We start from the raw sequence: 14111 nt of genomic DNA on the forward strand, positions 1-14111 counted from the left end.
CTGTCAACCCATGGCAGTACTTAGGGGCTCCTCCGAGGGCAGCGTGACAGAGCGCTTAGCCTCACCGACACCCCCCTCCCCGCAGACAGACCCCGGCCACGGTTACCCCGAAACGGTGGCACCGAGGACGGACCCAGCCCCCGTCCCCCCCCCAAACACACACTCGAGGCCTAGGCCTAGGCCCAGGCCCCTACGGTAGGCCGAGCCTTAGCAAGGCCAGGGCCCACTGCTGCCTTCATCTGCGCTATCCCCGAGCCCTCCCCACTTGCCCCCGAGCCCTCCCTGGTGCCCGGGTCCTCCCTTTACCGTTACCGGGGCCGCCGCCGCCGCGATTCAAACGGCAGCGCCCGCCCCCGCCGCCTCCCCATTGGCCGGGCGCCGTCAGGTGACCGGAACAGGACTGCAAATCCCAGCGGCCCTTGCGCGCTGGGGCCGCAACTCTCGCGAGAGCCGCGGAGCACGCCGGGAGGTGGTCGCCAGGACGACGGCAGAGGGCCGGGGAGAGGCGGGGCCGGGCGGGGCAGAGGCGGTGCTCAGAGCGGGGCCCGTGAAAGTTACCGGGACGCGCCTGGAGCCCTGCGGTGAGGCGGGACAGGAGGTGCGGAGATACGGAGGAAGGGGAAGTCGCTATGGGTAAAGGGACACGCGTGGGGCTGCGGGTCCCGGAAGGGGCGCGAGTGGTTTACAGGGGTGTAGGCCTCAAGCCCCACAACCCCGGGCGGGGGATAGAGCAGGGAGACGGGCGAGAGAAGGAGCAAGGGACACGCGTGGGGGCCATGGAGGGGGCTCCAGGAGCGGGTGTCTGTGTTACAGGGAGGGTTAAGGGGAGGGGGGGGTCCCGGGGGCCTTGGGACCCAGGGGTGGTTGACCTCCATGGGGGCAAAGAAACGAGAGTGGGCCATGGAGAGTTGGGAGGGAGAAAGGAGGAAGGGGCAAAGTTCAAGCCCTCCAGCTCCAACTTGGGATGGGGGCCACAAAAAAGGCCTTGGGGTAGTCACAGGGGGGCTGCTGGAGGGGTTCTGGGGAGAGAGGCTCCCCTAAAGGGAGGGCCAGGCCATGGGGAGGACAAGTTGGGTGAGGGGAGCATTCCCTCTTCACTCCCCACTCTTCAACTTCTCTTTCTGCCCCATCAGCTCTATCAAGCAGGGACCCTAACTCCTCCCCCAGCCTCATGGGACCCCCAAAACTGCTGATGGGGAGGGGGCTGCACATGAAAAAGAAGGCTCCAGGTACCGTGGGGGGAGGCCACTCTCACGTCAGAACAGACTCTGCCCAGCCTGTAGGAGCCTTCAGCAGGAGCAAGAGGTCCCAGTAAGTCCCACTAGGCAGCTGGGAAATGAGGAGGAGGGTTCCAGGGATGACTTTGGGGATCCCCCCTCTTCCCCCAGAGGCAAAAGGAGACAAGCACTGGCTGAAGGTGGTTTTATCTACTGTGGCCAAAAAGAATCATTAAAAACCAACAAAAGAAAGGTTCCAAGAGGGAAAAATGACCTGGAGGGACTGGGGGAGGGGGGGGGGGTGTGACAGGGTTGGGGTACAGAAGCCAGCACACCCCCCCAAAAAATACCTCCCCTCCTCCTCTTGGTGTCTTGGCAAACAGTGCCAGCCCAGAGTGATGGGGAGGGAACTGGGGTGAGGTCTAAGTTGTTTGGGCCCCCCCCCCCCCAAAATGATGAGCAGAGAACTGGGGTGGAGTCTGTCCAAGTTGTTGGGGCCCCCTCAGAAGGATGGGGAGGGAACTGGGGTGGTGTGTGTCCATGCTCAGAGGGGCCCCCCCAAAATGATGAGCAGAGAACTGGGGTGGAATCTGTCCAAGCTCTGTGAGAGGAGGACTAAAGACCACCAACAAACCAACCCCAAGACCTCCCCTGCCCTCCACCCAAAAAAACCCCAAAGCCACCCAAAATAAAGCTTCCCCCCCCCAAAAAAAAAAAGCCCCAAAGCCCCCCCCCATCCTGCCCAGAGGACCCCCAAGGTGCTGCAGCTGCAGGTCTGGGGGGAGCTCAGGGGATGCCAAACTGTACAACCAGTTCTTCTTTGGCGTCGACTCGGATCTGGGAGAGAGCACTGAAGGCATAGGCAGCTATCCGGGACACCTGCGGGGGACAAGAGCCTCCTGGGGGGCACTGATGGCCTCAGGTGGCCTCAGGGGGTCTGGGGGGGGAGGCACAGGACAAGAGGCTCCTTGGGGACACTGCTGGCTGCAGAGGGCTTTGGGGGCCAAGAGGCTCCTTGGGGACACTGCTGGATTCAAACGGCCTGGAGGGGACACTGCTGGATTCAGGGGGCCTTGGGGGGTACAAGAGGCTCCCTGGGGACACACTTCCTGGCTTCAGGTGGCCTCGGGGGCACACTGCCACCTTCAGGGGGCTTTGGGAGGGGACACACACAAGAGGCTCCTTGGGGACACTCCTGGCCTCAGGGAGCCTGGGGAGTGGGGGACAAGAGGCTCCTGGGGGACACTGATGGCCTCAGCGGGGTGACAAGAGGCTCCTTAGGGATACTGCCAGCTCAGGGGGGGTCTAGGGGGACACTGATGGCCTCAAGGTGGGGGGGGACACACACAAGAGGCTCTTTGGGGACACTGCCAGCCTCAGGGGGACCTGAGGAGGGGACAGAGGCTCCTTGGGGACACTGCCAGCCTGGGGAGACACTGCTGCCTTCAGGGGGCCTGGGGGACACTGCCAGACTCAGGGTCATGGCAGGGAGGGACACTACTGGCACTCCCTCTGCAGTCTCTCATGGGATTTGGTTCTTCAAGACCCAGCCACAAAGCCTCAGGGCACCCTCACCCCATGGCCCTCAGCACCACCCCAGCACCACCACCCCACAGCCCTCAGCACCACAGCTTCCCAACCCCCCCAGCCATGGGGACTCCACCACTGCCCTGGGCAGCCTGCCACAGGCCTGGGCACCCCTCAAGGGGCACCAATTGCTCCTCAGGGCCAAGCTCAACCTCCCCTGCCACAACCTGAGACCAACCCCAGGAGCTGTCCCAACTCCAAGCGCCCAAGGTGCCACCTGTGACGCTGAGGGTGGAGGAACACCTCAGCTGGAGCCCCCTCCCCACGTCCCACCTCCCCCCCCAAGGCCTCCCTCACCTGCTGGAGGTCTGCAAAGGGCACAGGGTCGCTGGCCAGGACTTGGTGGGGCTGGCTGGTGAGAGATGGCAGCAGGGGAAGCTTCTTCCAGTGCGTCAGGGTGGTGCTGAGCATGGCCAGGCGGGTGCTGAGCAGAGCACAAGGGCCACAACCCGGCTGGTACCACGGCTGGGGCCTGGCACTGCCCCTTCAGGGGGGTCCTGGCACCGGGGGTCCCAGCACCAGTGGTTGTGGTTCTGATAGTGAGGTCCCAAGCACTGAGGGGCTGGGGGCTTGATGTTGAGGTCCTACCACTGGGGTCCTGAGGGACTGATACTGGGTCTGGGGGATTGATACTGGGGTCCCACCAGTGGGGTACTGAGGGATTGATACTGGGGTCCCACCAGTGGGGTCCTGAGGGATTGATACTGGGTCTGGGGGCTTAATACTGGAGTCTCACCACTGGGGTCCTGAGGGATTGATACTGGGGTCCCACTACTGGGGTCCTTAGAGATTGATACTGGGTCTGGGGGCTTGATAGGTCCTGATACTAGGGGGCTGGGGGTCCCAACACCAGGGAACTGGAATCTTGATACTAGGGCCAGGGTCCCAGCCCTGGGACACAGGAAATGAGGCTCTCACTCCCCCTATGCCACCACCCAAGGGCCAACAGGACAAGGAGGAGACCCCTCCAGGCACCCCCACCCCAGCCCTCCTCATTCCCAGAGGCAGGAAGCTGAGGGAGCATCCAGCCCTCCACCACCAGAGCCACCTTCAGAGCTCCCCCAAGCAGGCCAGGAGGGGGGTGCAGAGGGCCTCAGGCTCCCTCCCAGCCAAGCAGGCCAGGAGGGGGGTGCAGAGGGCCTCTGGCTCCCTCCCAGCCAAGACCAAGACACATGAGGAAGGTTGCAGCCCTGGGTGGAGCTGCAGGGCCCCACCTGTACTGCCGAGCTCTGTCCATGTACTCGTGCTGCTCCATGCCCTGGGAGTCTGCTGCTGACACATCGATGATGTTGCTGAGGAGACAGCAGGGAAGGCTTGGGAGAGAGCCTGGAGGCCACCCATGGACTGCCCCAGCACCAACACACAGCCCTCAGCACCACAGCTCTGCAGCTTCCCAGCCCGTCCACCACTGCCCTGGGCAGCCTGCCACAGGCCTGGGCACCCCTCAAGGGGCACCAATTGCTCCTCAGGGCCAAGCTCAACCTCCCCTGCCACAACCTGAGGCCATCTCCTCTTGGCCCAGCCCTCAGGAGCAGCCCTTGAGCCCCAGCTGGCTGCAAGCTGCTCTCAGGGAGCTGCAGAGAGCCACAAGGTCTCCCCTCAGCCTCCTCTGCTGCAGCCTCAACCCCCCCAGGGCCCTCAGCTGCTCCTCACAACTTCTCCACAGCCTTCTCCTCCTTCCCCAGACCCCTCCCCAGCTTCCTTGCCCTGCTCTGGCCCTGCCCCAGCCCTCAAGCTCCTCCTGACAGGGAGGGCCCAACCCTGCCCCCAGGCTTGCAGCTGTGGGCTCTCCAGTGCCCAGCCCAGGGGCACAATCCCTGCCCTGCTCCTGCTGCCCACACCATTGCTGCTCCAGCCCAGGCTGCTGCCCTCCTTGCCCACCTGGGCACCCCCTGGCTCCTCTCCAGCTGCTGCCACCAACCCCCCCAAGGCCTTTCCCCCCCAGGCACTTCCCAGCCCCTCTGCCCCCAGCCTGGAGCCTCCCTGTGCCCCAGGGTCAGGTCCCAGCCCTTGCCCTTGGTGCCCTCATCCCATTGGCCTTTCCCATGGCTCCAGACCCCTCTGGAGCTCCCTCCTGCCCCTCCAGCAGCTCAACTCCCACCCAGCTTGGTGCCACCTGGCACCCTGGGGGCAGCAGGACCCCAGCCGTTGGCACTGGCTACGGTCAGGGACTGCTGAGAGCCCTCCAGGGGCTGGGTTGGTGCTGGGGAAGCCCTGCAGGGCCCTTGGGGTGGCCAGCATCTGAGGTGGGTCTTGGAAGGTGACTTTTAGGGGGGAAGAGGTGGCTGGAGCCCTGCTGCCCACAACATTGTTGTGCCCCAAGAGCAGCTCCCAGCCCTTGAGCCTGGTTCCACCTCATCCCCTCGGCCTCAACCCGTGGCTGCAACCTGTCCACGGCCCCGGGAGCCCCGGGGCGGGGCGGGGGGAGGGTCTCACATGGCGGTTTTGGCGAGGATGGAGGAGAGCATCGCCTGCTCGTCCGTGCGAGCCGAGGGCAGGTTGTGGTAGCTCTGCTCGGCGCCGTTCAGCGCCTTGCTGGGAGGGCTGGCCGCCGGCTCCAGCAGCCGCTTGGTCTCTTCCTCCTGGGGGCAAGCAGAGAGGAAGCTCAGCGCCCCCCCCACCGGGGAGGGAGGAGCTGCCTCTCCCTCCCCCGCCGCTACCCCGCACCGGATCGATTTACGGTGGGACAAGCCACAGCCCCCCGCCTCCTCCCCTTCCCCAGCGCTGTCCGGGGAGGGAAGGATGGCACCGCTCCGGCACCGGCGTGCAGGGGCTGCAGACTCCCCCCGCAAAACACAGCCCGGGACACCGCGGGGAGCAAGGAGGTAGCACAGACCCCCAGGGCCGGGTTGGGAGGGGGCAGCGCGGCTGCTGTCACGGTGCAGAAAGCATTCCCGAAGCCCCCGGGGAAGGGGTCACGGTTCCTGGGATGGACACCGACCCTCCGCCGACCCCCCCGCATCTCCCCGGGACACCGACACACACACACTCGCACTCTGCCTCCCCCGGGACACCGACCACCGACTCGGGCCGGACAACCCCGGGGGAGACCCCCGGGGGCGGCGGGAGAAGTGTCGACCCCCAGCAGTAAAGCAGCGAGTCCTGGGCAGACGGAGAACAGCTCCCGGTGGGGACTCCCCGCCCCCCCAGGAACATCCCACCCCGTCCCCGCTACGGTCGCTCGCCCCCCTCCTCCTCCTCTCCGCCTCGGTACAGACCTCCCTCTCCTCTTCCCCTTCCCCCACATCCCTTCCCCCTCCCCGGTACGGTCCACCCCTCCCCCGCCGTGACAGGGACAAGCCCCCAGCCCCCGGGACTGCCCCTCGCCGGCCCCGCTGTGGCTCTCTCGGGGGTGGCACCTGGTCGGAGGCCTCAGCCTCGCTGCTGTAGCAGCAGCCCATGGCGAGGCGCAGCAGGGCCGGACCGGCCCGGGCGCGGCTGCGGTGTCCGCTAGGGGCCCGGCCGCCCCGGTCACGTGACGGGGGACGGGGCGGAGCCTCCTCGTGACCGGCCATCGCGTCACGTGGGACGGTGCGGCAGGCAGGGAAAGCCAATGGGTTTAAAGGGCCGCGGTCACGTGAGGAGAAGCCAATCAGCGCTCAGAAAGGCGGGAAGAGGGGCGCGGAGGAGGGGGGGAGAGCCGCTCGCGGGAGCGCGCGCGCGCGCGGGGAGCGTCGTCATGTGGAGGGGAGGGTGGCGCGCGGGGGTTGAGGAGAGAGGAGGGGGGGGACCTCGTCACGCGGCTGGAGGCGGTGCGCGCGCGTGCAGCGGCGGTGGTCACGTGGAGGGAGGCGGAGGAGGAGAAGGAGGAGGGGGAGGACGCTGCGGCGAGCGCCGCCTGGCGACGGCGGCCGCAAATAGCCTCCCGGTGCTGCTCCCCAGTGCTTCCAATGCTTCCCAGTGCTCACAGTGCTTCCCAGTCCTCCCCAGCTCTTCCCAGTGCATCCCAGTGCGCCCCAATGCTGCTCAGTGCTCCCACTACTCCACAGTGCTCCCAGTGCTTCCCAGTTCTCCCTCTGCCTCCAGTCCTCCCCAGTGCTCCCAGTGCATCCCACTGTCCCCAGTGCTCTCCAGTGCTCAACATGCTCCCTGAGCTTCCCAGTGATTCCCAATGCTCCCAGAGCTTCCCAGTGCTCCCCACTGCTCCCAGTGTCTCCCAAAGCTCCCCAGTGCTCCCGGTGCTTCCCAGGTACTGGACCCTGTCCCCTCCCATGCCCGGAGCCGGAACAGGACCCTGTCCCCTGCCATGCCCGGAGCCGGAACAGGACCTTGTCACCCTCCTGTATCCTAAGCCGGTACGGGACCCTGTCCCCTGCCATGCCCGGAGCCGGTGCAGGACCCAGTCCCCTGCCATGCAGGTAACGAGCCGGCACAGGAACCTGTCCCCTGCCATGCCCGGAGCCGGCGCAGGACCCTCCCCCTGCCACGCCCGGAGCCGGTACAGGACCCCGTCCCCTGCCATGCCCGGAGCCGGTACGGGAGCCTGCCCCTGCCATGCCCGGAGCCGGTGCAGGACCCTGTCCCCTGCCATGCTCGGCTCCGGTACAGAACCCCGTCCCCTGCCATGCCCGGAGCCGGCACAGGACCCTGTCCCCTGCCATGCCCGGAGCCGGCGCAGGACCTTGTCACCCTCCTGTATCCTAAGCCGGTACGGGACCCTGTCCCCTGCCATGCCCGGAGCCGGTGCAGGACCCAGTCCCCTGCCATGCAGGTAACGAGCCGGTGCAGGACCCTGTCCCCTGCCATGCCCGGAGCCGGTGCAGGACCCTGTCCCCTGCCATGCTCGGCTCCGGTACAGAACCCCGTCCCCTGCCATGCCCGGAGCCGGAACAGGACCCTGTCCCCTGCCATGCCCGGAGCCGGAACAGGACCTTGTCACCCTCCTGTATCCTAAGCCGGTACGGGACCCTGTCCCCTGCCATGCCCGGAGCCGGTGCAGGACCCAGTCCCCTGCCATGCAGGTAACGAGCCGGTGCAGGACCCTGTCCCCTGCCATGCCCGGAGCCGGCGCAGGACCCTCCCCCTGCCACGCCCGGAGCCGGTACAGGACCCCGTCCCCTGCCATGCCCGGAGCCGGTACGGGAGCCTGCCCCTGCCATGCCCGGAGCCGGTGCAGGACCCTGTCCCCTGCCATGCTCGGCTCCGGTACAGAACCCCGTCCCCTGCCATGCCCGGAGCCGGCACAGGACCCTGTCCCCTGCCATGCCCGCAGCCGGTGCAGGACCCTGTCCCCTGCCATGCCCGCAGCCGGTGCAGGACCCTGTCCCCTGCCATGCCCGGAGCCGGTACAGGACCCTGTCCCCTGCCATGCCCGCAGCCGGTGCAGGACCCTGTCCCCTGCCATGCCCGCAGCCGGTACAGGACCCTGTCCCCTGCCATGCCCGGAGCCGGTGCAGGACCCTGTCCCCTGCCATGCCCGGAGCCGGCACAGGACCCTGTCCCCTGCCATGCCCGGAGCCGGCACAGGACCCTGTCCCCTGCCATGCCCGGAGCCGGCACAGGACCCTGTCCCCTGCCATGCTCGGAGCCGGTGCAGGACCCTGTCCCCTGCCATGCCCGGAGCCGGCGCAGGACCCTGTCCCCTGCCATGCCCGGAGCCGGCACAGGACCCTGTCCCCTGCCATGCTCGGAGCCGGTGCAGGACCCTGTCCCCTGCCATGCTCGGAGCCGGTGCAGGACCCTGTCCCCTGCCATGCCCGGAGCCGGCACAGGACCCTGTCCCCTGCCATGCTCGGAGCCGGTACAGGACCCTGTCCCCTGCCATGCTCGGAGCCGGTGCAGGACCCTGTCCCCTGCCATGCCCGGAGCCGGTGCAGGACCCTGTCCCCTGCCATGCTCGGAGCCGGTGCAGGACCCTGTCCCCTGCCATGCCCGGAGCCGGCGCAGGACCCTGTCCCCTGCCATGCCCGGAGCCGGTGCAGGACCCTGTCCCCTGCCATGCTCGGAGCCGGCACGGGACCCTGTCCCCTGCCATACAGGTAACGAGCCGGTACAGGACCCTGTCCCCTGCCATGCCCGGAGCCGGTGCAGGACCCTGTCCCCTGCCATGCCCGGAGCCGGTACAGGACCCTGTCCCCTCCCATGCCGGTAACCGGAGCCGGTGCAGGACCCTGTCCCCTCCCATGCCGGTAACCGGAGCCGGTACAGGACCTTGTCCCCTTCTCTTGCCGGTAACCGGAGCCGGTGCTGGACCCTGTCCCACTCCCATGCAGGTAACCGGAGCCGGTGCAGGACCCTCTCCCCCTCCCTCGCCGGTAACCGGAGCCGGTGCCCGCGGCGGTGCCGGTATCGGTAGCTGAGTCGTCCCCGGGGGCTCCGCCGCCGGCTCCTGCTGCCCGCAGCCTGCGCTCAAGTAAGTGCCGCCCCACTCCCCCTGCTCCCCCCCCAAGGACCCCCGGAGCCCCCAGACCCCCGCGGGACAGCAGCTCCGGGCGGGGCTGGAGGACAGCTGTCAGCTGGCACCACCCTGGCACCACCCAGTGCCAGCGCACCGGGGACACGACCCCAGCCCCAGTCACAGGACCCCAGCCCCAGTGAGAGGATCCCAGCCCCAGGGACAGGACCCCAACCCCAGGCACACGACCCCAGCCCTATGGACAAGACTCCGGCCCCAGTCACAGGACCACGGCTCCAGGGATAGGACCCCAGCCCCAGTATGAAGACCCCAGCCCCAGGGACTCGACCCTAGCCCCTGTGAGAGGACCTCGGACCCCAGCCCCTGGACAGGACCCCAGCCCCAGTATTAAGACCTCAGCCCCAGCACCAAGCCCCCAGCCCCAGTATTAAGACCTCAGCCCCAGCACCAAGCCCCCAGCCCAATACAAAGCCTCCTTCCCCAAGCCTTCATCCCATTACTAAGCCCCCAGCCCCAATATCAAGTCCCCAGCCCCAGTGCCAAGACCCCAGACCCAGTATCAGGACCTCAATCCCATTATGAGGACCCCAGCCCCAGTATTAAGACCCCAGCCCCAGTGACAGGACCCCAGCCCCAGGATCAAGCCCCCAGCACCAAGCCCTCAGCCCAGTACCAACCCCCAACTCCAGTGACAGGACCCCAGCCCCAGTGGCAGGACTCTAGTCCCAGTAGCAAGCCCCCTCCCCATCCCAAATCCCCACTCCCACTTCCAATCCCCCTTCCCCAATTCCAAGCCCCCCTCTTTATCCCCAAGCTCCCAGCCCCTGTACCAAGCCCCCTCCCCAACCCCAATCCCCCTCTCCAATTCCAAGCCCTCTTCCCATCCCCACTCCCCCTTCCCCATCCCAAACCTCCCCTCCCTATCCCCAAGCCCCCAGCCCCAATATCAATTCCCCAGCCCCAGTGCCAAGAACCCAGCCCCAGTATCAAGCCCCCTCCCCATCCCCAACTCCAATCCCCCTTCCCCAATTCCAATCCCCCCTCCCCATCCCTAATTATCCCTCCCCATCCACAAGTCCCCAGCCCAGTACCAAGCCCCCAGCCCTGGTATCAAACCCCTCCTCCCAGTTCAAATCCCCCCTCCCCAGTTCTGATCCCCTCTTCCTAACCCCAAGCCCCCAGCCCCAGTATCAATTCCCCAGCCCCAGTACCAAGCCCCCAGCCCCAGTACCAAGCCCCCAGCCCCAGTATCAATTCCCCAGACCCAGTACCAAGCCCAAGCCCCAGTACCAAGCCCCCAGCCCCAGTATCAAATCCCCAGCCCCGGTACCAAGCCCCCAGCCCCAATATCAATTCCCCAGCCCCAGTGCCAAGCCCCCAGTCCCAATATCAATTCCTCCAGCCCCAGTCACAAGCCCCCAGCCCCAGTATCAAATCCCCAGCCCCGGTACCAAGCCCCCAGCCCCAATATCAATTCCCCAGCCCCAGTACCAAGCCCCCAGCCCCAATATCAATTCCTCCAGCCCCAGTCACAAGCCCCTAGCCCCAGTATCAATTCCCCAGCCCCAGTGCCAAGCCCCCAGCCCCCGTATCAAGCCCCTTCCCCAATCCCAATCCCCCCTCCCCATCCTCAATCCCCCTTTCCCCAATCCCAGTCCCCCCTCCCCATCCCCAATCCCTCCTTCCCCAATTCCAAGCCCCCTCTCCCCCATCCCCCAAGGCCTCCTCCTCCCTCTCCTCCTGTTCCCCCCCCCCCCCCACTATCTCCCCAGGCATGGTGTCCGCCGCCCTCGCCTTGGCCTTCCTCCCCTTCCTCCTCACCCTCCTGCTGCGCTACCGCCACCACCTGCTGCTGCTGCTGTGGGGGGTGGCGCTGGGCTGGCTGCGGGACCGCCTGAGCCGGGTGCCCCGGGAGCAGCGGGCATTCCAGTTCCTGCTGGCACACGCCGTGCCCGGCGACCCCCGCCACATCCTGCGCACCTTCGACCTCTGGTGCCAGCGCCGGGAGCACCTCAGCTGCGTGGGGCCGGTCAAGGGTCAGCCTCCGGGGACCACCAACCTCCGCCCCCCAAAACCCCCTCCCCCACAACCCCTTGTGGCGAGCTGGGGGGAAAAGGGGAGGGAGGGTGATGGGCACGGGATGCCTGGCATGGTCGGGGCATCGTCAGTGGAGTTTGGGCAGTGCCAGGGTAGCTTGAGCATCGTTGGGCACGGGCATGGTGCTGGGGGTATGGCCCCCGGAGTGCCTGGCATTGTTGGGGCATCATCAGTAGAGCTGGGGCAGTGCCAGTGTGGTTGGGGCACTGCCAGCAGAGATGGAGAGTGGTTGGCAAGGGCATGGTACCTGGAACAGCTGGCATGGTTGGGACATCAGCAGTGCAGATGGCATGGGCATGGTGGCATGGCCCTGGGATGCTTGGCATGGTTGGGGGCAGCATTGGTGGAGTTGGGGCAGTGCCAGGGTACCTTGAGCATCGTTGGCATAGGGCTGGGGTATGGTCCCTGGGGTACCTGGTATGGTTTGGGCATCAGCAGTGGCATGAGCATGGTGCTGGGTATGGCCCCTGGGGTACCTGGTATGGTTTGGGCATCAGCAGTGGCATGGGCATGGTGCTGGGTATGGCCCCTGGGGTACCTGGCATGGTTGGGGCATCACCAGTGGAGATGGAGCAGCCTTGGCATGGGCATGGTGCTGGGGTATGGCCCCTGGGATGCCTGGCATGGTTGGGGCATCACCAGTGGAGTTGGGGCACTGCCAGTGGAGATGGAGCATTGTTGGCATGGGCATGGTGCCTGGAACACCTGGCATGGTTGGAACATCACCAATGCAGATGGCATGGTGGCATGGCCCTGGGATGCCTGGCACAGTTTGGGCATTATCAGGAGCATGGTGCTGGAGTATGGCACTAGAGTGCCTGGCACAGGTGGGGCATTGTCAGTGGAGTTGGAGCTCCACTGGTGTAAATGGAGCATGGTTGGCATGGGCACCACTGGCATGGCTGTGGCACCATTGCTGGAGCCACAGAACCATCAGCACTGCCCTGGCACCATTGGCACAGCTGTGGCACCATTGTTGTGGCCATGGCACCATGAGCACTGCCCTGGCACCACTGGCATGGCTATGACACCCTTGCTGTGGCCATGGCACCACCAGCACTGTCCTGGCACCATTGGCACAGCTGTGGCACCATTGCTGTGGCCATGGCACCACTGGCATGGCTATGGCACCATTAGCACTGTCCTGGCACCACTGGCATGGCTGTGACACCATTGCTGTGGCCATGGCACCATTAGCACTGTCCTGGCACCATTGGCATGGCTATGGCACCATTGCTGTGACCATGGCACCATCAGCACTGTCCTGGCACCACTGGCATGGCCATGGCACCATTGCTGTGGCCATGGCACCATCAGCACTGCCCTGGCACCACTGGCATGGCTATGGCACCACTGTTGTGGCCATGGCACCATCAGCACTGCCCTGGCACTGTTGGGACAGCCATGGCACCATTGCTGTGGCCATGGCACCACTGGCACAGCTGTGGCACCATTGCTGTGGCCATGGCACCGTCAGCACCACCCTGGCATCATTGGTACAGCCATGGCACCACTGCTGTGGCCACGGCCTGGCTGGCAGGGTCGTGGCACTTCTCCTCTCCCCAAGCTGGGGGGGGCACCAGGTGGGTGCCAGCCTCTGCTGGGCACCTGCAGGGCACTGAGGTGGCCTCCGTCCGGCGCAGGTCGCATCGTGGAGAGGCTGCTGGCAGAGAGGGCGCCGCTGAGGCTGCTGGAGCTGGGCACCTACTGCGGCTATGCCACCGTGCTGCTGGCACAGGGCATGCCCCCCGGTGCCAGGCTGTACAGCGTGGAGCTGAACCCGCAGCACGCCGCCGTGGCGGAGAAGGTCCTGAGGCTGGCTGGCATCGACGAGCAGAGGGTGAGGAGGGCGCACGATGGGACGGGGCGGGGATGAGGCAGAGGATGGGATGGGAGAGGGTGGGAACGGCCCGGGACACCAGCAACCCCCCCCCGCCTCGCAGCGCCCCCCTGTGGCCAGCTAGGAGGTTGGTTCCCCTTCTCCCCGCAGGTGGAGCTGCTGGTGGGGCCCTCGGAGGAGGTGATCCCCAAGCTGAGGCAGAGGCAGGGGCTGCTGCAGCTGGACTTCGTCTTCATGGACCACTGGAAGAGCTGCTACCTGCGGGACCTGCAGCTGCTGGAGAGCCTCCAGATGCTGGCCCCGGGGGCCACCGTCCTGGCCGACAACGTCCTCTTCCCCGGGGCCCCTCACTTCCTGCAGTACGCCAAGAGCTGCGGCAAGTACCGCTGCAGGGTGCACAGGGCCAGCCTCGAGTACTTCGAGGCCATCCCGGACGGCGTCGCAGAGCTCTGCTACCTTGGCGCCCCCTGAGCCACTGCCCCCGGGCAGGGCACCCAGCCCCTGAGCCACCCAGCCCCAGAGCCACTGCCCCCGGGCAGGGCACCCAGCCCCTGAGCCACCCAGCCCCTGAGCCACTGCCCGCGGGCAGGGCACCCAGCCCCGGAGCCACCCAGCCCCAGAGCCACTGCCCCCGGGCAGGGCACCCAGCCCCGGAGCCACCCAGCCCCGGAGCCACTGCCCCCGGGCAGGGAACCCAGCCCCGGAGCCACCCAGCCCCTGAGCCACTGCCCGCGGGCAGGGCACCCAGCCCCGGAGCCACCCAGCCCCTGAGCCACTGCCCCCGGGCAGGGCACCCAGCCCCTGAGCCACTGCCCGCGGGCAGGGCACCCAGCCCCGGAGCCACCCAGCCCTGAACATGGCTGTGGAAGGAGACTGGAGGCTGCTGTGGTTTGTGGTGGGGAAGAGAGGAGAGCGAGGGCAGGGGAGAGCTGGGGTGTGGGGAGACCACCCCACAGTCCTGGCTGGGTCAGAGGAAGGAGGCCATGGAGGGCACCTTCAGCCAGCCTGCTGGCAG

The 14111-nt window shown here is 66.8% G+C and overlaps 2 protein-coding genes and 1 long non-coding RNA gene across 4 annotated transcripts; 2 read left to right on the forward strand and 1 right to left on the reverse strand.

The window, feature by feature from the left end:
• The first annotated feature begins 154 nt into the window (after nucleotides 1-154).
• On the forward strand, nucleotides 155-1660 carry LOC137460896 (uncharacterized). The gene is made up of 2 exons (XR_010993121.1): nucleotides 155-633; nucleotides 1134-1660. It is a non-coding gene; the product is annotated as an uncharacterized lncRNA (long non-coding RNA).
• Nucleotides 1408-6319, reverse strand: LOC137460895 (ragulator complex protein LAMTOR1-like). The gene is made up of 5 exons (XM_068170936.1): nucleotides 6164-6319; nucleotides 5241-5386; nucleotides 4019-4096; nucleotides 3102-3228; nucleotides 1408-2096 (listed from the first exon to the last, which is right to left on the reverse strand). The coding sequence occupies exons 1-5, from the start codon at nucleotides 6317-6319 to the stop codon at nucleotides 2004-2006; spliced, it is 600 nt and encodes a 199-aa protein (XP_068027037.1). The 3' UTR covers nucleotides 1408-2003.
• LOC137460894 (transmembrane O-methyltransferase homolog) lies at nucleotides 5552-14014 on the forward strand. Of its 2 annotated transcripts, none has more exons than XM_068170934.1 (5): nucleotides 5552-5629; nucleotides 9017-9156; nucleotides 10932-11195; nucleotides 12900-13096; nucleotides 13247-14014. In XM_068170934.1, the coding sequence occupies exons 3-5, from the start codon at nucleotides 10934-10936 to the stop codon at nucleotides 13565-13567; spliced, it is 780 nt and encodes a 259-aa protein (XP_068027035.1). In that variant the 5' UTR covers nucleotides 5552-5629; nucleotides 9017-9156; nucleotides 10932-10933; the 3' UTR covers nucleotides 13568-14014. The 2 variants fall into 2 exon arrangements, with proteins under 2 accessions (XP_068027035.1, XP_068027036.1); XM_068170935.1 differs by lacking the exon at nucleotides 5552-5629 and adding an exon at nucleotides 7707-7765.
• Nucleotides 14015-14111: the final 97 nt, after the last annotated feature.

Source organism: Melanerpes formicivorus, unplaced genomic scaffold (genome assembly GCF_026170545.1).
Source record: "Melanerpes formicivorus ecotype bairdi unplaced genomic scaffold, bMelFor1.0.p_v2 SCAF_879, whole genome shotgun sequence".
Taxonomy (NCBI): Eukaryota; Metazoa; Chordata; class Aves; order Piciformes; family Picidae; genus Melanerpes; species Melanerpes formicivorus.